This window comes from Python bivittatus, unplaced genomic scaffold (genome assembly GCF_059951505.1).
Source record: "Python bivittatus isolate LINGU-HERP-01145 unplaced genomic scaffold, Pbiv_v1 ctg000560_np1212, whole genome shotgun sequence".
In the NCBI taxonomy this organism is placed as follows: domain Eukaryota; kingdom Metazoa; phylum Chordata; class Lepidosauria; order Squamata; family Pythonidae; genus Python; species Python bivittatus.
This window is the reverse complement of record NW_028277083.1, coordinates 8,876,369-8,900,623: the sequence shown is the minus strand read 5'-3', so window position 1 is coordinate 8,900,623 and position 24,255 is coordinate 8,876,369. Positions and strand designations below refer to the sequence as shown.

Below are 24,255 nucleotides of genomic sequence, written 5' to 3'. Positions count from 1 at the left end.
GAGAAAAAGCTGTAGTGCTAAAGAACTTCCAGGAGAGTTAGGAGGGATAGTGGAGAGGAATTGATTAATTGGTATTTTGTAACAAGATACAATTCCACATTCTTCTCATCAACACCCAGAACATGCTCTCAAAATTCCGTATCTGCCCATCAGCCAGAAAATGTGGCCCAGCCCTGGTTTAGAGAGTTCTAGCCGTTCCATAAAAGCTGATCTGAGCTTTTGGCTGTTGAATGTAATGGACTTTACTTTCTGGTAGTTTGCATCTCCTCTGAAAAATACTTTTGACTGTTGATGCTCTGTACTTCTTATTGCTAAATAAATCAACCAACCAACCACTTTATTTAGATGAAGATTTGGCCAGTGATGATGCAACTGTTGTGGGCTTAGGGAGAGTTTTGGGGAGTTTGATTCTGGAATTGATTCTGTTGGAGGAGCCTTACTTATCATTGCTCATCAATTGTGATGTCATTTTATGGCTGATTTCTTTATGAGAAATTATTGTCTCATCTGCCTTTAGTCTATGGAATAGGCAGTATACAAACAACTAATAACTGAGTTCCAAATGACTTCAGAGCATCAATCTATAAAATGACGCATTTGCAGTATAAAGTGCTAGACTAATGCTTCAGTTGAATTAATATATTGCAAGTGAGCTATATCCTGTTTGTAGAAGCCCAAACATGTCTGAAAGTCTCTTCTGCTTCTATGTTACTGTTTTACAATTTTTACAGGAAAGAGTTGTTTGTCGTGCCAGTAAGCGATAGTGCAGTAGGTCAGCTTAAACAAGCTTCTTCTCATAACATAAATGGGCCAAGCACAAGACATCCCAATTCAATTTTTAGTTGCTCTACAGCAGCCACTCAATTGTAGCCAGGTTGTGTTAATTTATGGATGATTGTATGAATTTAATAAAATATATGTCTATAAATCTATCTGGTATTTATTGATGCGCATTCTAAAAAGCCTTGGAAAAGATAATAAAAATGAACAAGTGATTAAAGGATTGTCACTGTTGATTCAGTTTTGGAATGGCATCATGAAGGGATCTTCAGTTTGATCTTGCTATTTATATTCACTTTGGAAAACATTTGTCTTGTGTTTCCTGTTTCACTTTAAATTGTTCTGGCGAAGCTTGATGGTAACTCCATTGGGATAAAAATAGCGTGAGCTAATTTATAGGTGGTGACCTTTGTCAGAAGAAAATAATTATTTCTAAGTGTGTAAAACAGCTTTCTGGAGAGGAATATCTACATTAAAAGGTATGTGTAAAACTGCAGATCCTTTTCCAATGTCCCTTCTATCAGTCTCAAGGCTTTCTAATGCATTCAGATAATACATATTTTATCTTAATAAAAGCTTGAAACCAGAATAGATAGATGTAAAGAAGATTTAAGATAATGCTAGAAGATTTCAGTTTGTTCTAGTATCTAAAAGTATGTTACAATTTATTGGAGAAAAACTGTATGCAGAATAATTACTTTTGTTTTCCAGGTAAAATAATGGTTAAGGCTGGCCTTTAAAAGAATTCATTGCTCATAATTAACTGTTTATGAATGGGCTTAAATGTAAAAATACAATTAATTATATGATTCTGTACAACATTGATTTATGTTAGATGAATTAAATTGCGAAAAACCACAACATATATGTAATTGCTTTTTGTGTACTGAAAAATTAATGAAGTTTTTATATGACTCAAAATATAAAGTCTTGCATCAGTAGAGTTCATTTTAATAATTTTTATGTTCTCTCTTTGATGGATGGGACATTGAAATCTAGAGTTTTGTTAAAAAACGTTTCCCTATCAAAGCATGTTAAGAACCTAAGTCTTTGTTACATTACCAAATTGTTATTTTTATCTGTTGAAGATAAGCTATAGCAGATATGTTGTTTAAAATAAATGCTACATACATATTTTTTGCTATTAAATATGTAGGCCAAAAAATGCTTTCTTTAAAAAATGTACTTGTAAAAACAATCATCTGGAGTAATTGTGTCAGGATACATGGATCCTGCCAAATTTGATATAGGTCCCTGGGGTATGTATCTGTTTTTTATTGCAGTTGCCAGCAAGACTTTATTTAGGTCTACTTCTAACTTCTCAACAGTAAGAGCTGATTCTTCTTATGCTTATTACTGAAGTAATGGGAAAACGAAGTTGATTTATGTGCCAATAGTGTTTTTGATGAGTAAAAATCATCATGTACAAAACATATTTTTTGTACTGATTCATCCCATTAGGGTAGAAAGATGAGATTATCTCAGACCATGTACTTGGTCAACATATGTTGGTCATATTACTAAAAGGGGGAATGGATTCAAAATAATGGCATGCTTTCTACGTAGAGGTACTATTGCATTTTTAACAGTGATGTATGATTATATCTAAGGACAGGAAGGCCTGGCGTGATATGGTTCATGGGGTCACGAAGAGTCAGACACGACTTAACGACTGAACAACAACATGATTATATCTGCCATGATTCTAATCATGATTAAAGCAAATTCATGTTTTGTAAATGCCGTATTCGAAACCCAAATTAATGCTCATTAGGAAAATCCCTGAGCTTGTGTAGATGTAATGCTAAACATGTATATGGCAGAGGAAAAACCTGTAAATCCAATGTCTAGTTGGAAGTGTTCTGGCAGAAAATACTGACCTTAATTCTGAGGGTTTGGGGGATATTTTGTATTATAAAACTTGCCCATTTTTGCATTTTTTAACAATCTGCAAATATTTATAATATATGTTTCATTATCCAGTTACTTCCAATTGTTTGTGGTCTGGTGGACATCATTTGTTCAGTATTGTCTATCTGTTAAACTTTGAGTTGTTGTGAGCCTATGCCTGTATTCTCAGTAGCTACTTTGTTTTATGTTGGCCAGTTTTTCAGTTGCCACCAATTTTCCCAAGCATTAGATTCTTCCCCAGTGACTCTTGCTTTCACATTATGTGCCCAAAGTATTTAAGCTTAGCTTCATAATTTTTGTTTCCAGTGAGCAGTCTGGTTTTATGTCATATAATACTGTACTGAATGATTTTGTTTTGTTTTTCTTTTCAAATCAAAATGTTCCTCAACTGTTTTCTCCAGCTGATGGTCCAGCTTTTACAGCCATATGTTGCAACTGGGAAAACCATGCCCTTGTTGGTTTATTTCAATTTTGGTGTGGCCTAACTCCAGACTGACTCTGGGTGGCTCACCATATAAAAAACAAGATATCAATGCAATAAGTGTATTTGTTGTCAGTGTGATGTCACTGTACTTTAATATTTTATCTATATCTGTCACAGTATTTCTCCCAAGTATTTATTTGTTTGATTTACATCCCTCCTTTCCTTCAGGAAATTAAGCCAGTGTGCATAGCAGTCCCTCCTCCAGTTTTTCTCCACAACAACAACCATGTGTGATAGGTTTGGGCTGAGATGGACTGACTAACCCGAAACTAGTTGGTGAGCTTCTATGGCCGAGGTCTCCCTAAACCTAGTCCAATACTTTTAACTACGATAGCATTCTGATTCTCAGCATACATCTCTTTATTTCATGGCTACATTCACCATTGAATTTCTGAGTTTAGGAAGACAAGTCTGTTACTACTTCAAACTATTGTCTGCCTCTTAGCACTGGATTACAGACAGTTACCTTGAAGAGCTGACAATAATATTGTTTTCATGATATACTGTGGTTGTCCATAGTATTCTCAGGAGTTTTCTGCAACAGCAAAGTTGAAAAGCATCAATACTTTCCTCTCCTGCTTCTTCAAAGTCCATAATTTACATTATTTATATTAGTTATAACTGGATTGATTAACTTGTATGGAGAAGGAACTATGAATCTAGTAATATGGATAGCATACCGTATTGCTCCCAAAATGACAATAAAAATCAGCTGGCAGTAGAGCAAAAATAATTTCCTTTTCTCTCAAAAAATGGTTTTGGTTGTGCCACAATAATAATAAATTCCAGGGTCCATTAAGGAAAATGATTTCTGTAATTGGATAGCTTATTTTGGAAGCTGCTTTTGGTTACTAACTGAAAAGATTAAAAGGGTGCTTACATTGAAAATAGCAGATTAAAAAGCCTGAAGAGGGGGTGGAGATGATTCTCTGGAGTGATTTAATGAGGGCAAGTGTTGCAGCATGAAGAAAGTATTAGAATTTTGCTATTTAAGAAATGTTATATGGAATAAAAAGAGAATAAAGGCACCATGAAGCTCATCCTAGAAGAGAATCGCAACACATTTTACTTTTATGCTGATGTCCTTCAAATGTTGGAATTACCTATTCATTTATGGTCATAAAGATGGGTTTCAGCTACTGTATATAGATAAGCAGGTGCCTCCCTCAACTTTATTAATTTCTTAATTTATATCTCAACTTTCATTAAGGAGCTCAAGATGGTATATGTAATGCCCCCTCTTCCTATTTTTCCCCACAACAGCCGTGCGAGGTAGGTTGGGCGCTGAGAGAGAGTGACCTGCCTAAAGTGACCCAGGGAGCTTCTGTGGATGAGCTAAAACTGAGGCCTCCCATACCTTCACCAACATAACACAGCGTCTCCCTCTGATTTCTCTGATTCTGCTTCCCCCCCCTTATCTAATGCTCGCATGGCTTGCAGTTGTGCAGCCTTCCTCTTTTAAGATTTCCTTGCCTCCTGTGCCATTGTTGGTCTTGTCCTATCCACTGGTCCAATGCCACCTTTATTTCCCTTAGTTTTTGCTCCTTCCATATTTTCTTTCCTAGATGGGCTGTGTCCTGCCCCCCCCCCCCACGGCCTTATGTTTTGCTTGGCTAAAGCTTAGATTTATAGGGTTATAGAATGTCTGTTGAAAGAAAGAAATTGGTGAGTCCATGCGCAACGAGCAAACTTCTTGGGGTTATCTCTGTGCCTTCTTTTCTTTCAAGATACATCTTTCTATTCTAAGTTACGTCACTTGAGTTTGTATCCATACTGTAACAGCTGTTTTGTTTTGTTTGCCTCTGTATAACCCCCTGAACATTTTTTCCTGTACAAGAGACATTGAAATGAATGGGAGTTGTGCAGGAGCAAATCTCTGTTTGCTGTCCTTGTGGACTTCTGCATTACCAAGTGCTCTCCATGCGCCTGTGTTTATTTCCTGTTGACCGTTAGGTGTTTTGATTCAGCAGCAGTGGGATGGTGATCTGTTATTCTGGGCTGTTTGTAGAAAAAGGATTGGTTTTGTGCAAAGATGGTGAAGACTTCCTTCCCAGGTTGCTTTAAACTGGTGTGTGTGTGTGTGTGTGTGTGTGTGTGTGTGTGTATTTCAGCTTCTTGATTTCTCTTTGAGATTATTCCAGATTGCTCAGGCATTTTTCTTCCCAACAATACTTCTTTTGTCTAGGCCAGCAAAACAGACCAGGAAGAGGTGACCAGTAGATAGATGGACACCCAACATGTTAGTGCTGTAGAGTTGACTGATCAAAGTTCACATCTGTGTGTTTAAGTATAGTTGCTGTTTTAGCTTATGCACAATCCCTTTTTGATTCCAATATTAGAAATTGAAGAAATAATGCAAAACGAGCATCAGGCAACCCAGAGTTTCCTTTGTTTCTAAAATCTTTGGCCCTGGAGACCACAGTATGAGTTTGTCATCTTAGGTATCGCCAAACGTTGCTCCTTCCGCAGTGGCTGCGATTTATTTTTCTGGGATTTATTTTTAACTGCTTGACTCAGTGTTTGTCAGATGATTCTGACCATCAAACTGCATATTGAATGCAAAGCACTGGAGAAAACCAGGGTGGCTGAAAAGGGGAGGGGTGTGGAGCAGTTGCCTGGGAAAGGTGGGTGGGCTTTGGAAAGCTCTCTTCCTCCCTCTCGGAGCGAGTTAAAGCGCTTCTCGTCATTTGAATATACTTTCAGGTCAAGCTGAGAAGTAAAGGGTAATGGCTGCTTTCAGATGCTTTAAAGACATAATTGCTCAATTATTGCCAAAGTGACTGAAAGGAGCTGCGGACTGCTGGCTTGTAGATCGGTTTCTTTCCTGCACTGGATGTTGCCTTTCTAAAGGAATCCCATCATGATCGATAGCTCCAAGAAGCAGCAACAGAGTTTCCCAGACATTTTACCTTTTGAAGCTATCAAATCCTTAAAAGAAAAGGAATGCCTTGACCCAGACATCCCAAAGAGTCTTAAGGAAGGTCAGTTTTGGGGTTGAGGAAGAAAAATGTGTTCAGCATGAAATGCTGTTTTATGTTGAGGGGATGCATATAGATAAATGGGTAAGGGATTAATTTGTGCAAAGCAGTTGTTCTAAATATTAGAAGGGAGTGGATACATTGCTGTTCTCCAGTTTAGATTCTTGAAGAGTGATTAATCTCTTAATGACGTATTTGTGATAAATACTCACTTTAGTTTTCTGTGGGGTTTTACCAGCTGAGGTCATCCAGAGCAAATTGAATTAAAAATATTTTTGTTGTATCATTACAGTTGATTTCCTTTAGCTCCTCCTGCTGTGATACAGCTTAGTTTTCTGTCCATATATTTTGTAGTTAAATTTTGTGAAGCTCAGAGCTTTCTCATGTTAAATGATTATAATAAACATGATCAAGGACTACAGTGAAGTAGGGAGATTTATAAACATTCAGTGATGCCATCTGCACTAATGAGAGCTGATGTGCAATATCTCTGGCAGTAGGAAAATGTATTTTCATTCCCTGAATTAACATGTGCGTGCATTATATGATACAAGATAAACTGCATTTTAGACAGTTGCAGTATTATTTTATCCTTCAAGTGTTGTTCTTCAGTGTTGGATGTGTGGTACCTCAGTCTTCCATTTATAATGCAAAGTCCTGTTATACCTTTCCCCCCCTCATACTTCCCCCAGCAGTGATATACAGCTTCCTTTACATATCTCAGTCTAGTTTTCTTTTTTGGAAAGGGCTGTAAAGTATTTGGTGGTGAGCCAGAGAACATTGTTTGTTTCCTTTGATATAGAATTGGCACTTCCTTCAAACCAGATAATGTTTTTCCTTCTCAACTAAAAGCATATAAATGTAGAGAATAAGTTTGGTAAGAAACTGAGGAAATGGAAGCTCTATTGTGGTCTATACTGGACAGTAATACATAAATTTAATGTTAAAATGTTACAATTGCATCCATTCCAATACTGAATGTTGTCTTATATTTTTCATTGTCATCTTCCTTAAAGATCAACATTTTTCTTGCCTGAGCGGAAAGCAGTACAAAAACAGGATGTCTGGAATATTCATAATTTAGGGTAGGACAATAGTTCTGTCTTACCGTAGAAAGACATAATAATTAATAATATTAAGAGAAAAAATATACTGTATTGTGGGGAGTTGGAAGTAGTTTTTACTGGTTTTAAGACTTGTCTGACTGAAAAGCAGCAGCTCTTCCTCATGATTGCAAGGGAGTATCCACTGGTATTCCTAAAATTTGCCTGCTAGAAAAACCAGTGGACAGAGAAATGATTTGGTTCATATCAAAATTTTCTCCTTTTCTGTGGCTACTTATTATAGATCAGATTGTGGAGATGGTCAGGGATGCCTAATATCATGTCAATTTGATTAGACCACAGCTGACATTTATTCCTATCTACATTCCAAGCTCTGTTCTTGAAATCACTGTCGCATCCCATTCTTTGTCCAAGGAGTTCAGAGTGATACATTTTTCATGCAACCATTCTTATGAAATAGGTTAAACTCAGATGTGCTGAGTGACCAAAAGTCATTTACTGAGTTTCGTGATTGACCAAATCAAGATTAGAAATTTATGCTGAGATGTGGTATGTTAACACCAGACACACCAGAGCAACAATGAGTGTATTTCTACGCTGGAGCCATGAATGCCAGTTGACTATGACAATCCTTGCTTCAGGCTAAGTGTCAGTGTCTTCTTGGAAGATTAGCTGAGTATCTGTAATAGCTTTCTGTCTTTGGGGCAAAATTCAGTGTGTTGGCTTTGGCAAATAAATCCTTTTATGTTTTAGGTTTTATGCCAAGATTAATGCATGTGTTCTTATACTAAGAGACCATTTCCTTCTCTGGATGCCATTTCTCTACATTCTTTTTTATTATGTGGACAGCCAGGTCATGATGTCATCACTTCATTCGCACATTAGGTTAACTCAGGTTTGTTTATGTTTGTTTTATTGAATAAACCATAACTGGCTTGGCTCACAGAAGAGAGCATGGTAATAAACCACAGTGAATCGTTAATGCAACGTGCTGAAGATCAATAATTGTGCCGTGTGTGAACGTAGTCATTGCTTTTCATAGTTAGATAGTTGTTTTAATCTGTTGTTGGCTATCTCACACTGTTTTTAAAGGATTGTGTTAGTTATACTTCAATGCAAGGAAAACTAATCTCCTGCTTTCATGCACTTCCATGCATTTGCTTTGATTCTTATAATAATCAGAATGTATGTGCGTGTGTTTTAATTCTTGTTGTAAGAATTAAACAAGAATTAAGAGCAACAAGATTCTGGAGCCAAAATAGCTAAGAAAAAAAGAGTTTAAACTATTGTCACATTTCATATTTTCAGTCCATTCGGAGCTGAATATTTCTAATAGCCCATTTCAGGATTGTATTAATGTAATTTCATTTCATTTTTATGTAACAGTTCTGTAGCGCTGTCAATCCAACCTATCAGCCTTCTGTGGCTTGTCATTTGCTTCAGTTTTGTAAATGTTTGGCAGGTTCTTTCTAGCACTTTGTAATACAATTCCACTGTGGCCCTCAGTTTTGGGAACAAGTTACCCACTGCTGATTCCTCTGTACTTTTACAGTATTTCTTCTCCCTTTTCTTTTATGTACCAGCGTAGAATAGCAAACATTTAATAAAGGATTTATTCACTCTTACCATTATTTGCAGTACGTATGATGCATTTTTTTTCAAATTCTGTGGCTAGAAATGAAATTTGGGAAATGATTCTATTTACATATCTTATAATGGCGCTAAAAAAATTGAGTGCAGGACAGTAGATAGAGGTCAGCAAAGAGAGTTTTCTGTACTTCTTTGCTGCTGTTTTGTGGTCATCTGGATGGACAGCAGCCCAAAAGGCTTGTTCTCAGTTCCCACTGTTTCCCCTCCCATTGAAACACTTGAATCTGTTTCAAGCTTTGTTTGGACAAATCACGAAGCACCAAATCAGGTCAAACTTCATTCATTCTATTGAATTGCAACCAATCCAGAATAAGTTGATGGAACCATTAGTGCTCAGTGTTTTGTTTTGAACACAAAGCAAAACATTTGTGCTAACACTAGTTACAACATACTGTGCGACAAACCTATGTGATAAGATACCATCCTTAGCTTCCAGTCTCTTAGCTTTGTGGCACTTGAATGGAGAATGAATTAATTCTTCTCTTAGACCAATAGTTTTTTTTAAAAAAAACACCGAATTATATTGGATAGAGAATAAATTGTGAAACTCTGACGGAATGTCAGGGAAATATAGAGCTGTTATAAAAAGAGGCGTGTGCTGTGAAAGTAGAAAGTGTCAGAAAGAAACTCAAGACAATTCTTCCTTTACTGGGTTAGGTATAATTTGAAGTAGAGAGGAGCTCTTTCAAGATTCTGTGACAATACTGCACCTTTCCAAGACTTCTGATAACTCCTGTTGCCTGACTTTGACTAATTCAAAGGGCTGACAGGAATTATACATTACTCTTACTATTTGAGGTAAATAAAAATAAATAAATAGTAACTTGTTAGAATGGAAGATCAGAATTCTATTTCTTTAATTTTCCGTAATTTCAGATACACAACTGGAATAGAATGTTAATTCATTTAAATTGCAAGATGGCCATCTTTTGTCAGCCTTCATTTTTGGATTTGGTAGAAAAGAACAGACTGAGGAAGATTGGTTGACGAAATTAAAAAAAAACAGGAAGTAGGTTTACTATCTGGCATCTGGGTTAATATATAGAGATGATAAATTGGTAGAGTATCTTACAGAACTGCAAAAGTCTTTAAATGTTTCGGTAATTTATGTATATGTCCACCAATTTTTATACTGAATCTGTAGCAGCAGCTTTTCCTCTAGCTAAATGAATGACATTTTAAAATATGACAATAATCCTCTTTGATTTGCTGCTGCAATTTTTTTTTAATATTGCCACAACACATCTTATTCTAATATTAAAAAGGGAAGCCACTGATAACTGAAAAGTAGAGTATGATCTGGGTTCCAAATATTAAATCTGTTTTGTTTATGAATTACAGATATTCCACTGCAATATTGTTTCGTTCATTTTAAAATAAACATACAATATAGTTCATTGTATATTTTTATTAGTAGTATCAGAAAATCCATGATAGCAAAGATTCCAGTTTCAGAGTGCTTTATTCTTCATTTTAGCCAAGTTTTTGTATATTATAAATGGGAACCATTTTAAAAAAAAAAGTCATCTACAAGGAGCAGATTACACAACATTTTAATTAACATGAGACTCTTATCCCTAATTAAAAGACCCTTGTTTATCAAACCATTGAATAATATGTGGCAGATGCACCCCTTTCCATCTAGCTGAAGTGGATTCTAATCGAAAGCCATCATTGTAATTCATTTTATGAATTAGAATATCCATGCCCAGTATCTTCTAAAAATTGGTCAAGTTGATTGGATGTTCTCTTTTGAATGCTGTATTTCTTTCAGCAATAGTCAAAATATTGAGGCTTTTTTGTGCAATGTAGCTGAAGTAAGATGACATCTTGCAATTATCATAAAGGTACAGTAATTGTTTGGAAAACATTTAAAAATTATATTTCAATATAAATCTGTTGTTATACCATATGGCAGAATAAGGTGCTTTTTTACTGCATGAGAGGATGCTGAAGAGTATTGAGTAATCCTCGGTAATTACTCTTGACCAAATAAACTGGGGTAATATGTGCACAGTTTTTGGTATAGATACCAGGGTACCGCTTTTGTCTCAGATCAGATTTGAACATCAGCCTTAGACAAAATTCAGTTGTGTAAGATAGGAGATGAGATGATGTGTGACCCTGCAGAGTGAGAGGTTCCACCTTTCATACATCTGAGCACTTAGTGAAGAGGGGACCTGAAGAATAGGAGGGACATTAGATGTAGTTTTGGGAGTAGAAGGGAGGTGATAAGAAGATCTATAGTGCAGTGTACTTGGAAGATTTGTGTGCCAGCTGAGTGGCTTGTGTCAGATTGCTGGCCCACTAGGGTTGACTGGTGGTAAGACTGGAGAGTGAGGAGTAAAATTAGGAGGTTGGTGTTGATAACCTAATATCTGGGGATGCCATTTGGGGCCTTGAGATGGAGAGAGGGGTAAAAAGTTCCCAGTAGACATGGGCCAAGAAAGGAATGTCAGGAGATGTCAGGTGTGCCATTACTAGGAGAAGAGGGATCAACAATCTGGCACAAGTTCCCTCTTCTAGCCTGAATGCCTCAGTTGGTAATCGGAATTTTACTTCCTGATCTGGTCAAAAGAGACACCTGAGTGGTCATAAGAAAACTGCTCACAGCACACAGGGGCACCACTCCTTTTGAGTCTTTTTTGTTTTATTTTCAGTTCAACTTAATTGCAGTTGCAACTAATTGAAATGGACTGTATATGATAATAAATTTTATTCATCTAATAGGTTTCAGTGATTCTAAATTCTTTAATGAATGTGTTAAATGTCATGGAAATTATTAGCAGAAATGCTCACTCAAACAGTTGGATAATTAGCATAACTCTTCTTTGGATGTTGTAATACAATGAGAACCAAATAGCAAAAGGTGTAATGTAATATAGGCAATTCTGTAATTTCTAAAATTACAAATTATATAAATGTAGTAGCCAGATGTACTCATGTGGGGCTAAACGTGAAACTCTTAATCCACAAGCAGGTTCTTCGTTCAGAAAATTACTTTATGAGTTCTAGTCCTGTTGGCCATTACAGAAATATTTAAACTTGTGTCACTCAATCTCTGGAATGATCTTCCCCAGAAATTTACCTGGTATAATTTGTTGGTTGGTTGGTTGGTTTTTTGAAGTGGCAGATTAATTTCTTTTATTCATGTTTATAAAGTTTGAAGTCTTTGATTGCTTTTTTTTATTCTGCTTTGCTTGAAATTATTTTAATTGATTTATGTTGTTATTGGATTATTGTGGACTAAAGGGTAGCATATGTGCCTTACAGCAAAATGAATTAATTAATTAATGATATAGATCTTCTGTACCATAGATGAGGTGGGACACATTGAATTATGCTGGAAGACAAGCTTGATGGTAAAGGTTCCTGAGATTTACTTGTGAATTTTACTGTTTCATTGTATAATAACATTATAATATTGCATAACAGTAGCAGTGTTTTGGTGAGGTGTGCAACTTAAGACCATTTGTAGTCTGTACAAATGGACAGTTAAATTATATTTAACAATAATTGTCTGAGATACTTATGGAGAAAAGCTCATATGTCTAACAAATGAAACAACCTGGGTTCATTTAAGAAAGAGGGAAATGAGTGTTTTATATTTTGTGTTTTCCTTTATTTTTTCATTCTACTTTTGAGATTTGTACCTATGACAGTTAAAAATCACAGTGTTTATAACATTCACCTATCCCAAACTGTAGCTGGACAAATTTTAGCTGATACATTTTATAGTACTTCAGATGATGAACAGAAAATGGTTCAAAACTTGCTGAAGTTTGAATTAAATATTACTGAAATATCAAAATATACAATTATAACAAATAACTATGATGAGACTTACTGTTGTTGCTGTTGATCTCTGTATGGACCACTGCCTTGCTCCATATAACCTCATTATCTGAGGTGAAGTTACCAACTCTTAGCATCTAAGCTTTTACTAAAAGCATCCCAAGTTTTTGGCATCTTTTTTCTAGTGTGAAAGAATCTCTAGATCAACTTTCTCCATCTGTGTTCTTCAGATGTGTTAGGCTACAAAACCCTTGCTTTCTGGAGATGGGAGTAAGTGTAGTCAAGCACAGCTTGACTATACCCTGTTGAATGAAACAGATTGTAAATTTCGGGGATAATTTGTAGATTTAGGAGAACAAAGTATGGGCTGCAAAGTCCTTACTGCAGCCCTGAATTTTTGAATTAGCAGACGTTTCTCATTCTGTGTTACAACTGCAGAGATTAGTAAAGCTCAGGAATGAACATGCTATTTGTTATTGATTGACAATATACTTTAATATATTTTGTCTTCACCTGTTCTATTTAATCTGAATTGTTGCTTTTCTAGACTGTGTTGTATAATGTAGAAATGAGTGTTTTTATTGATATATTTGTACATTTACATTTATTTTGGGGCAAGCAATTGTTAATTAATCTCACTGAACTCCTGGAGGCTTTTTAAAGTAAAAAGAAACAGGTGAAAGTTTCTTAACATTTGATAGATCTCCTGAATGGATACGTATAGGTGTGGGTTGTCAGGCTCCTTTTGACTGATCCCAAAACCAACTTTTATAGCAGAACCCTTTACATCTCTATTACTTTTAAGAATAAGAGCATTACTCTTGAAAAAGTTTCAAAGGATTGCAGCCTAAGGTTCATAGAAGTACCTTGTATTAGTTCAATTATTTATTCTGATGGATGCTGTTATTTCTTGTCTAACAATGTTTTCCAGCTTTTATTGGATGAGGTGTGATGTTTTAATTGTGATACTATTTTTATCTGTATTTTCATCGTTGGTACTGTCAAAGGAAAATAGGAGACATGAATACATTTTCATGGAAATTTAAATGCCAAACTAGATTTATTGGGCCTCAGGGAAAGCAGGGCATATTAGTGGAAATGACGTAAATCTAATACTAAATGTTTATTTTCTGATTTTCTGATTATTTCCCAGATTTCTAGTTCAGAATTGAACTACCAAAAGTGGCTAACACAAACAAAAGCTTAAAGCCATAAAGAAAAGGGAACACATTAAAAATTAACTGTACCATCCTTTCTGATAACTTCACTATATTTTAATACAACTGTACAACAAATCTTGTTTGGTTATGGAGTTTACATTTTAAGAATATGAGACTATAAATGTCAAAGCTCCCTGACCAATTGGAAAGAATTACAAAGACTGAAACTCTTATTAAATTTACTGCAAGACAATAATTGTGATGATTTGATAAAGCATTTGTATTTCCTTTCCTTGGCGAAAACAACCCTGTGTGGTGAAAAGACATCATGATATTGTTTGGGGCCTGGTTCTTTCACTGGAGTTTGCACATGGCTTGGCTAGCATTGCGTTTTTGGCACTGGTAAATGTTTTGATGATCCATATAACAAATAGGATTTCTGCTCATCTAATGTCATCTGTACTTTTGGCAGCAGCTGTTTTTACAATGCTAGTTTTTCCAACAGAGTCAAAATATCCAACATTTGTATACTTTCCTGAGTCTATGTTATATTATAAAAAGAACACTAACAACCTGTGGCTTTTGCATTACCTTAAACGGGTAGATTTCACAACATTGTGTTAGACGCAGATGTTTGGCACTGTAACGCAATTGAACTGTTTGACAACACTGTAACTTAAATAGTTGATGTTAAAAGTGTTTAAAAGATTAGTTAGAGTTTCCTAATCATTTGTTTTTGTTGGTAGGCTTTGTTAGTTGTCCTGTGCATGGATGGGCAGAAATTAAAAAGTTAAACCTAAGTTTAAAAGTTCAACTCAAGTTCTTTTCTGTTCCAGAAAAAAGTTAAAAAAAAAAAAAAAAGCACAGCATACCAAGTCTTTGAAAAAAATAAGGAAATTATTCGTCTTTCCTGTATATTGAAAGACTGAATTCTGTTTAGACGTTTTATCCTAATTGTAGCTATAATGATGAAGTATTTCCTTGAAGAAACACTTTTCTTCTGGCGTCTTACTATTCATACCACTGAAAACTGAAACTGATTTGGAATGTTTTGCATTAATTTAGGTAAAGGGCAACTGCAGATAGGACCACTTGCACTGCAGCGTACAGCATTCTCAATAAGGGTGAAGGCATTGCTGGGGTTGGCAGGAGGGCGAGGGTAGGGTGGCATAGCTTTGGAAGAAATGCTCCAGAAATGTACTCAATCTCTGAATTTGTCGCTGATAGAGAAATACTAGCTGATTTAGAGTTAAAAAATATACATTTGTAGACAGATATGTAGATAGATATCATATATTTCTTTCTTTTGGATAAAGGTTAGCAAGTTTAGCTTTTCCATTTTTTTTTCTTTTTGTCAGAAGAAGTTTTCTTTCCGATTACTTTTTAATATTTTGACCTCTCATTAGGGAATTAATCTCATTTTTTTGTGGAAGAAATAACTGTTGATTTTGGAGGAAGTGATGGGAAACTTATTTGTAGCTGTTAGTTTCATGCCTAGAGATAATGTATTATGTAGTATCTTCAACTTTTTTTTCAACAATTCTTTTGTCCTTTCTAACAGCATTAAGACTTTATTTTGCTCTCTTGTAAGCTAATGACTTCTGGATATGTTAAAATCATATTGAAAGCAACTGTAATATTTTTTTAAAAAATAAAAGACATATTGAATATTTAGATTATTAGCCTTTCAAAAAATGACTAATATTTTTCTTTCTGGAAGAAGACAATACCATTGTGTGAGGACTGTCTTTTATCTAAGTTAGCAGGAATGCTTATTTTGATAATTTATTACTATTTATGTTCTTATATCTTAAAATTACTTTGACTTAAATGTACATTTTTTTTTAAAAAAGGAAGAGAATAAAGTATACTTTATTGTATGTAGATTCCCAATTTAAAGTATTTTAAAGCCTTTACTAAGAGAGACTTGCTTACAAAGGTGTTTTTTTCCCCCTGCTATCTGATTCTGGGATAAGCATTAAGATATAATTGGAAACAGGTAAAAACTAGATTGTACAGAAAATAGTTAGACTGTTGTTCTAAAGCTATCCATTTTGTTGATCTTCTGGAAATTTTATAAGTTGTGGATGCTATAAACTGCAGTTTTCCTTACTCCTCTTTCCCCATCTTTCTATCAAGAACTGGTTTCTGTATGAAGGTCCAGGCTTGCAGTAATTCAGAATTATCTTATTAAAAATAGCATGTTGCAAGAGAAGAGGGTTGAACTCAGTGCTTCATATAAGTCCTAAGTACTTATACATACATTTCAGCAAGTTCCATTGAGTTCACAAGGATGCTATTCTGGGTAATAATGTTTAGGATTTAACTCTTATTAATGTTTGAATAACAAATTAATAGAACTTGCCAGTTTAACTGGTCTGTTAAAAATATGGCAGCCTTCTTGAAACTTTCAAAGCAGAGAAAGTTTTTTAAACCTGGAGAAAGATTTATGGGCCTTTGTCATGTGCTTGAAATTTTATGTGAAACAGCTGTATTGGTTTTTATGTGTAACACCAGCAAGATAATAACTGAATAAATAGGTTGAGCACTAATACATTTTGGAGATGAGATAGATTAACAGAAAAAATGGATCATCAGAAACCTTACAAGAGGTCTTAGATATCAGCTTAACACAATAGTGTATCACAAAACTATACTTATGGTTTCTTTACAGCAACATGCCAAGTGACTTTGCCTAATGGATTGGACAAAACCCTTGTCCCTGATTGACCCCACAGGTGTGGTAGAGAATAGTGGCTTCCCAAAGGTTCCATGTTTTGAACTGGGGACATGTCAGCTAGTATTCTTGTCCAGTTTTCAGGCTGAACTGCTAAGTGCTTTTGCAGAGAACATTGATGACTGAGATTGTCTGTGCCCTATAATGTGTTCCCAAACATTAATACCACCAAGGGAAGAGCATCCACAGAAATTATGTTGGGTTTTAGTGATGTGTTTGTGTAAATACCTGTTGATTAGAACAATGTCTTCTCAGTCCATCAGTTGTAATGCTTGTGGCGCTGAGCTAGGTAATTGTAGGAAAAATACTGGAGTAAGTAATGCCAACCTAAGAGCTATCTATTGTTGAAAGTGATTGTTTATATGAAGCTGGACTGGAAAGGTTGTATATTACTGCCATAAAAGTCATTGTGTCTTAGAGATTCTCTATCATAATTACTAGATTAAATATCTGATGATGATGTGTGTGTGTTTATATTTTAATATATAATGTTAATATATAGTGCTAACACACACATATATAATTATTATTAAAGATATATAATCTCACCATCTGAGCTGTATAAATGTACCCTAGTTCTGATTAAACATTTAATGTTAAGGATTTATCCCAGCTAGTATTTAGCTCTCAAAGGAATGCACCCATTATATCTGTGAGTTAGAGTTCCTCTGTGTTCAAGTAATAAATCCCTTTTTTTTCTGTTGCTAGTTCTTCAACTGAAGCTACAGCAAAGGCGAACAAGAGAACAGCTGGTGGACCAGGGAATCATGCCACGTAAGACTAATTTTATTTTCTGCAGCTTCTGTAACATTGAGTGCTTAGATGTCTTATTAAAGATGAAAGAGTAGACAATAATATTTAGGACCTCTCAAAATTTAAAGGGAGGCTGACAACTACATATTCTCTCTAAATATCACTTCTACTAACATCTGAAAATTAGAGGAAATTGGGGGAAAATATATTACTGTATTAAACCTGGAATTCATTGCAATTATTATGAGTAACTGGAAATTAAATAATGGAAAAAGGATTTATAATAGTTTAATGTGGTATGTAGAAATGAGACTCTTATTTTGTGTCTGTATGAATCAAGAGGACAAAGCCATTGACAGATTAAAAGCAAACCATGGATTTGTTTTCTGGTGTCCTCCTGAGTGGAGAGTCCTGTGTTCTTGTAGACTAAAGTTGGTGAACTTAGTTTCCAGTGGCTTCACCTTCTTCCAAGCATATTCTGCAGGTGTATGCAGATATATTTGCCACTCAGTTATTATTATGGTTTAGTGCAGGGATTGGCTATCTCTTATTAGTCAAGAGCCACACTTAACATTTTTCAGGTACTGAGAATTGCAAAGCAGGCAGAACTGTGCTTCTTCTTTGTTTTTCATGTAACATGCAAACACCATCTTGTTATCTTGTGCTGGTGTAGTAGAGATTTGCCTGAGAAAAATATTCCTGTAATAATAACAGATCAATGAATATGTAATGCCATATCATGGTATTAAACGAGTTGCATTAATTTGCTTCCCGTCTCATTTTGGGTCCTGAGTTGAAAAAGATGCCAAAAAGAGCACCTAAATACTCTAGGGACTGCAGCAACTACCTAATGAGGAAAATTTTATTGTTGGGATTGTTAGTTTATTTTTTTTTAAGACAAGTGAGGGCAGACATGAGAGAAGTTAATAAAATTATGCATAGTGCTGAGAAAGTAGATTGGGTAACATTTTTCTTCCATGCATAATACTTAGAATTCAGGGTCCCTTAATGAAGCTGAATGATGGGAGATCAGGACAGGCAAAGGAAGTGCTTCTTGACATTATATTTGGCTACATAAGATGTAATTATGACCATTGATGTGATTACCTTTAAAGGAAGTTTAGACAAATGACAATCTATCACTTGCTTTGATCACTGAATATTATCTTCAAGACCACCAGCAGTATGCTTCTCAGTATCAGTGGCAGGATAACTTGAGTGGGACAATACTGTGGTACTTTCATCCTAACTGTTGGGCTTCCCTAGGCATCTTCTTGGTCATTGTGGGAATGTAATGCTGATCTAGACAGTCCTTTGATTTGATCCAACGTACTTTTAACTGGCAAACTTCTCACTTGAGAACTCTAGGAACACTGCAGAGCCTTGCTTCATTATCACTGGGCCTGATTGCCATTTTGCCGGGTGGGGTGGAGGTTACCCACAGTGGCCTTAGGATCCTGTCTTTAATTTTTTTTTTCTATTTGTTTATATGGTATAACTGTGTTGCTGTTTCATTTTTTTCTTTTTGGTTTCCAACTTAAATCACTAAAGTAAATACAATACTAGTTTAAAAAAAATACTTAGTAAGCAGAGCACAGAATATGAAAGGAGAATGGAAAAAGTATGCCAGTGTTAATTATTCCTGTTCATTTGACAGCAGACACCTGATGCAATGCAGATTTTTGACTAATGTGGCAGCTAGATAATTGGTCTACATATGCTGGGTTAAAAGTAGTGTGAATAGCCCATTTTCTGCTCATGGACTTTTAGGTATTACTCCATATTTATGAAAAAGTGTTTGGAATCCAGTACATAGCCGATAGGTTGCTTTCATTACAGCTACTATGAGCCCATCATTACGACAGGTCAGTAAGTTAGCATCCTACTAAGCTAGCAAACAAACTTGCATGAATGTAAGATAGTTATGCATGCCATTATGTTCTCCTTGTTTCATGATACTTTTTCATTTCCTTGTTTTAGCTTTGAAGAGCCCAGCTGCATTTCATGAGCAGATAAAGAGTTTGGAAAGAGCCAGGGTGAGGAATCACGTTCAGACATGTTCTTTTATTCTTTGCATATGATTGTCTTTGGAAAAGTGATCTGTGAAGGACTTGGGAAACAAGGAGAAATTGTAATAGACTTTGGGAACTAAACTTTAGGTCTTTCTATAATGAAATTGAGGGGGGACTAATTTAAACCATTTGAATATAAACAACAGCTTGATTAACCACACAGACCTACAACCACATTCAGAATCACTTAATCACCCCCAAACTAATCACTGGAATTAGATTTACAGTATACTGTACAGTCCCTAGCAAGGTATGCTTCATACCTGGCCATTGAAGTATTACATTTGGAAGCTGATAATTGTTCATGATATATTTAACTACTAACTCTCAATAGAACTTTTTTGGGCGGGGGCAGTTATAGTATCTATCTATCTATCAATCTATCAATCTATCAATCAATCTATCAATCAAATTTAGATACCGTCCATCTCACAAAAAGTGACTCTGGGTGGTTCACAATAAAACAGCAGTAAATATTAAAATACAATAAAACAGTATAAAATACAGTAAAAATAGAATAAAACCAAACACATATACAAATTTTTGTATTGCTTTAGTCTAAAGAGAACGAATTGAGATTGTTTGTTAAAGTGGTAACAATTAAAACCAGGCCATCAAGATTATACATCTTCTCTCATAGTTCTAAACCTGAGAAGGTAAACTATAAATTTAAATGATCACCTGAATTTTTAAAACTTACTGTTGAGGACCCAAAAATGCCACACAATTACTTTCACTTTTTTCTTGAACAGCAGTCTCTGTTTTATTACACTTGCTTAGAAACTAAGAGAAGTAGGGAAATAGCTTGGGGGTTTATTATTCATAACAATTTTAAAAACACCCATAGGTATAGGGACACTTTTTAATGTTCATAACGTTTTTAGATTGTGGTTGGTACGTGAGACTGTAATATATTGTAGGCTTTCATCAACAAATGATACAGGTTTGGGGTTTAAGGAAAAACAACATCCATTTCCTGTGATACATTCATTACTTAATGCAACTTAAAGTGATCAGTATAAACACTTGGAAAAATCAACAAACTACATTATAGGGAAAAGTAACAAATTATTTTAAAATCAAAGCCTATTTAATAATACCCTTCATTTACTTGTACCTGTTGTTCATTTGCTAAGAACCTCAGACTCTAGACTAATTAGCATTCTATTTCTGTATAAAGTTAGAATTCTTCTATGCCTTTGAAGAATAGAAATATGCCATCTATAAGAATAAGTTTTTTTTAATGCAATGAAACTTGGAATATAACATTTGAAATGTATTTTGCACCTTGCTGAATGAATTACTGAAAACTTGATGTTCTATAGTATTTTCTAAATGATTTAAAAATAAGTATGAAACTTAGTTTTGTTATATCAGACAGCATCTTGTAAAGCATTGGCAGATAGTAAAATTTCTGTCTGACAGTACTTTGCAGTTTCCATCAGTTTCAGCAAAACTGGACTATTTTGTGCTTATTAACAGTAAGTGCAATGTGTATATCTTTACGTGTATATTTTCCAGACTGAAAATTTTCTGAAGCATAAAATACGCAGTAGACCCGATCGATCAGAATTAGTCAGAATGCATATTCTTGAAGGTGAGAAACCCCCTTCTTTGATTTCCTATTTCCTGATTACATTTCTGAATTTCTGAATAGATAATTTTAACACTCCAGGCAAAAAATGTAATGCTGCATCATTACCATATGTTTACCTGAATATGTATGTGAAGATTTTTTTTCACTAATACTGGAAAAATTATCATTCGATCATTTGATTCAAGCATAAAAATACTCAAAAGACCCTACTTTGCCATAACACTGACATACATCTCCAACATCAAAAGATCAGGGCTATAACAATTTAGTATGAAGAAACATTTACTGAATGTTTGGCTGGTAAACTGTATTCCACTAAAATGTAAAATGTGAATTAGAAGAAATACGAAATTTATTCATATTTCTCATTCCCATTTTACATTTTAAGAAGTATGGCAGAGGGTGACATTTATATATTATTTAGTAAGTGTTGACTTGGGATTAAAACAGCTCTCATTCAAATTTAAATGGGCCAGGCTATTTCTCTCAGGCAATTATACCATAGGTATAATTATTATGGGGAAAATAATAGGGATAAAAGGAAGGAAAGGTGGGATAAAAATAGAATAAAGAAAACTACATTGATTTTATTAATTTAACAAAATAACTTAAGGAACATAGTTTATTTAAAAAAATATACAAACACGCACACACACACACACACACACACAGCTATTTAAAAATTGTGACATTAGTATAGCTACAATATTTTAAATTCAGGACTAGATCAGCAAGGGGAGCCATTGCAAGAATTGTTATTATAATACTTCATGCCCTGAGTAATAAGTAAAAATAAAATTGTATAGATCCACAACAGCACAAACCTCCCCTCCACCCAGAAAAATGCTTTCATTTTTCATTCAGTGCTGTATATATCCACCCCGAACAACAGGTATTAAAAGGGTGTGGCTTTCTACACTAACTAAATGGCAGTGGTTATGTTCAAGCATAATATGGTTGGTTTGGTTTTGATTTAATGTGTTGTGTGAATCTATTACAGTTTATAAACTCAAGTTTATGGCTAACCTTATTGTGAGAACCAAGCAATATGTGGCTGATTCAAAACCCAGATTTAAAATGATTCCTTACCATGATCTGTGATGACAAAATGTTATAAGGTTAACTAACTAGGACTAAAGTTTAGTTCATTGGGGCTGTTATTTTTATGTTGAAAGTGTCTCACTTCAGATTTGTTCTACCTTCTGTAATAGGGAAGCTCCAGATGGTTCTGTTCTATTTTCATTTTCTAGTTCTACAGTATCCACCTTCTTACTTCCATTACAACTTTAGGTACAGACACTAAAACATTGTATGTAGTATTTATGTAGAGTTTCAAAGTGCTTTAACCATTGTAGTTCTTTTTCCCCAGAAACGTTTGCAGAACCGTCTCTCCAGGCCACTCAGATGAAATTAAAGAGGGCACGATTGGCAGACGATCTGAATGAGAAGATTGCTCAGAGACCTGGCCCTATGGAACTTGTGGAAAAAAATATTCTTCCTGTAGACTCCAGTGTTAAAGAAGCAATTATAGGCAAGTAGTACTGCTGGGCCTATTGTTGCCAGAAACAATAGATAATGAAAATCAGAAGTTAAAAATGTTGCAATATCCATCATGAATGTGTCTTTGTTATTGTGACACTTCCTCAAGAGAGCATTCTTGGTTTGTCACTCTAATAGCGGTCTGTTATGATTAGAAACAAATGAAAATAGAAGAAAACAGATAAAAAAAAATATATATGTAACAAAATTTCTTCATACATAACGAAGTATTAAACTTGAGCCTATGGAATAATATTGTTCAGCCTTTCCATTACATCAACGGAAGTCAAACAGTGAGCAAACGCATACCATCAGTCTAACTTTGTAAATCTGGATGGCTTTTCCCGTAAAAGAATAATCTGGTTTTACTCCAATACGTGATTGATAAAGCCATGACCCTTTTCTAAAGAGAGTTACAAAAAGAAAAAATAAATAAAAATTGGAATCTATCCATATATTAGATTCCATGAATTAGAATAAAAGTGATTCAGAACATAACCCCCTACCTCCATTTGGTCCGTTCGCTGTATTGGCAAATGTCTCCTCTCTCGATAATGACTTAGCTAAAAGAACGATCCCTCTTTTCTTAGCGGTTGGTCAGGAGAACTATCCTCAAGCTTTGGATGATTTCTCATTTGATGAAGACAGCAGTGATGCTTTATCTCCAGATCAGCCTGGCAGTCAGGAATCCCAAGGTTCAACAGCTTCCCCCGGAGAGCCCAAAACAAGAGAAATACCCTCGCCGGTCACCCCAGCTTCCTCCACCACACAGGTATAGTGCCAGGCTTTTAAATGTTGCTGTATTCTAAATGTAAATCAAGCAGTTGTAAGATACTTGTCTCTCGTGAATAAAGCTGCGGTAAAAAAAAGGCTCAGGGTTTCATTCCCTCTAATTAGTTCTGTACCTTAGGAAGTGGAGAAGCAGCAGAAAGTCCTTTTCTCCACTCAGGAGTATGAAGTCCAAGTAAGTTGTCATTTGAATCCAGTGAAATCCACTATGTATGTCAGTATTTCTCAACCTCCGCAACTTTAAGATGTATGGACCAACTTCCAGAATTCCCCAGCCAACATTGTTGGCTTGAGAGATTCAGGAGAATTTCACTACTCTGATCTTTTAGGGGAATATAGGTATTATAGAATCTCTTTGAAAAGCTGACACCTATTTTGGAAAATGTTTAAATAGTTGTTTCTCGTTTTCTTTTCTTCTCAGTATCCCTCCATAGCAACACCAGGAACTGACTCTTTGAAGCCACCTGTCACAGATCAGCATGTTGCACGCACAACAACTGCTGCCCCTCTTACCACAAATTCTGTGACTGCCACAAAACACTGCAGTGGGCCAACACTAATAAAGGTAGGACAGAACAAAAATAGTGGGTGGTGGTTGAGCTATACTGCTTTCCTCAGCAAAAAATGAACATTTTACCAGGAATAATGAGATCAATAATTAGTCGGGCAAGAGCTTTTTAAAACTTTTGAAAAAAGGCATGCATGCATGGCCAAGCAAGCATGAAATCTGTATCGCAATCCAGCTCGGCAGTATCTATTAATCATTTTCCTAAAATAAATATATTTTACCTTGGTACTGATATTGTAAATATAATGATTGTATTTTTCAGAATGTCACCGGCTGGATTAGTGGTTTTCAGATGAGTGAAGGAAAGGGCATGCCTCTTCCAGTTTCTGTAACATTGTTTTTATAAGATAACTCCCTGAATCGAGTAGACATAATGGT

The 24,255-nt window shown here is 35.2% G+C and overlaps 1 protein-coding gene across 3 annotated transcripts in view; it reads left to right on the top strand.

Annotated features, from left to right (window-relative positions):
• The window catches only part of MRTFB (myocardin related transcription factor B), a 79,781-nt gene that overhangs the window by 32,470 nt on the left and 23,056 nt on the right, over positions 1–24,255 (top strand). For 2 of the 3 annotated variants that reach the window (XM_015887759.3, XM_025165476.2), the window contains 6 exons: positions 17,268–17,333; positions 19,293–19,348; positions 20,906–20,981; positions 22,351–22,512; positions 23,111–23,292; positions 23,731–23,874. In XM_015887759.3, the coding sequence (XP_015743245.2) occupies positions 17,268–17,333; positions 19,293–19,348; positions 20,906–20,981; positions 22,351–22,512; positions 23,111–23,292; positions 23,731–23,874 (686 nt within the window). Of the gene's footprint in view, positions 1–5,829; positions 6,157–17,267; positions 17,334–19,292; positions 19,349–20,905; positions 20,982–22,350; positions 22,513–23,110; positions 23,293–23,730; positions 23,875–24,255 lie in introns of those variants that run through there. The other variant, XM_025165477.2, reaches the window with a different exon arrangement.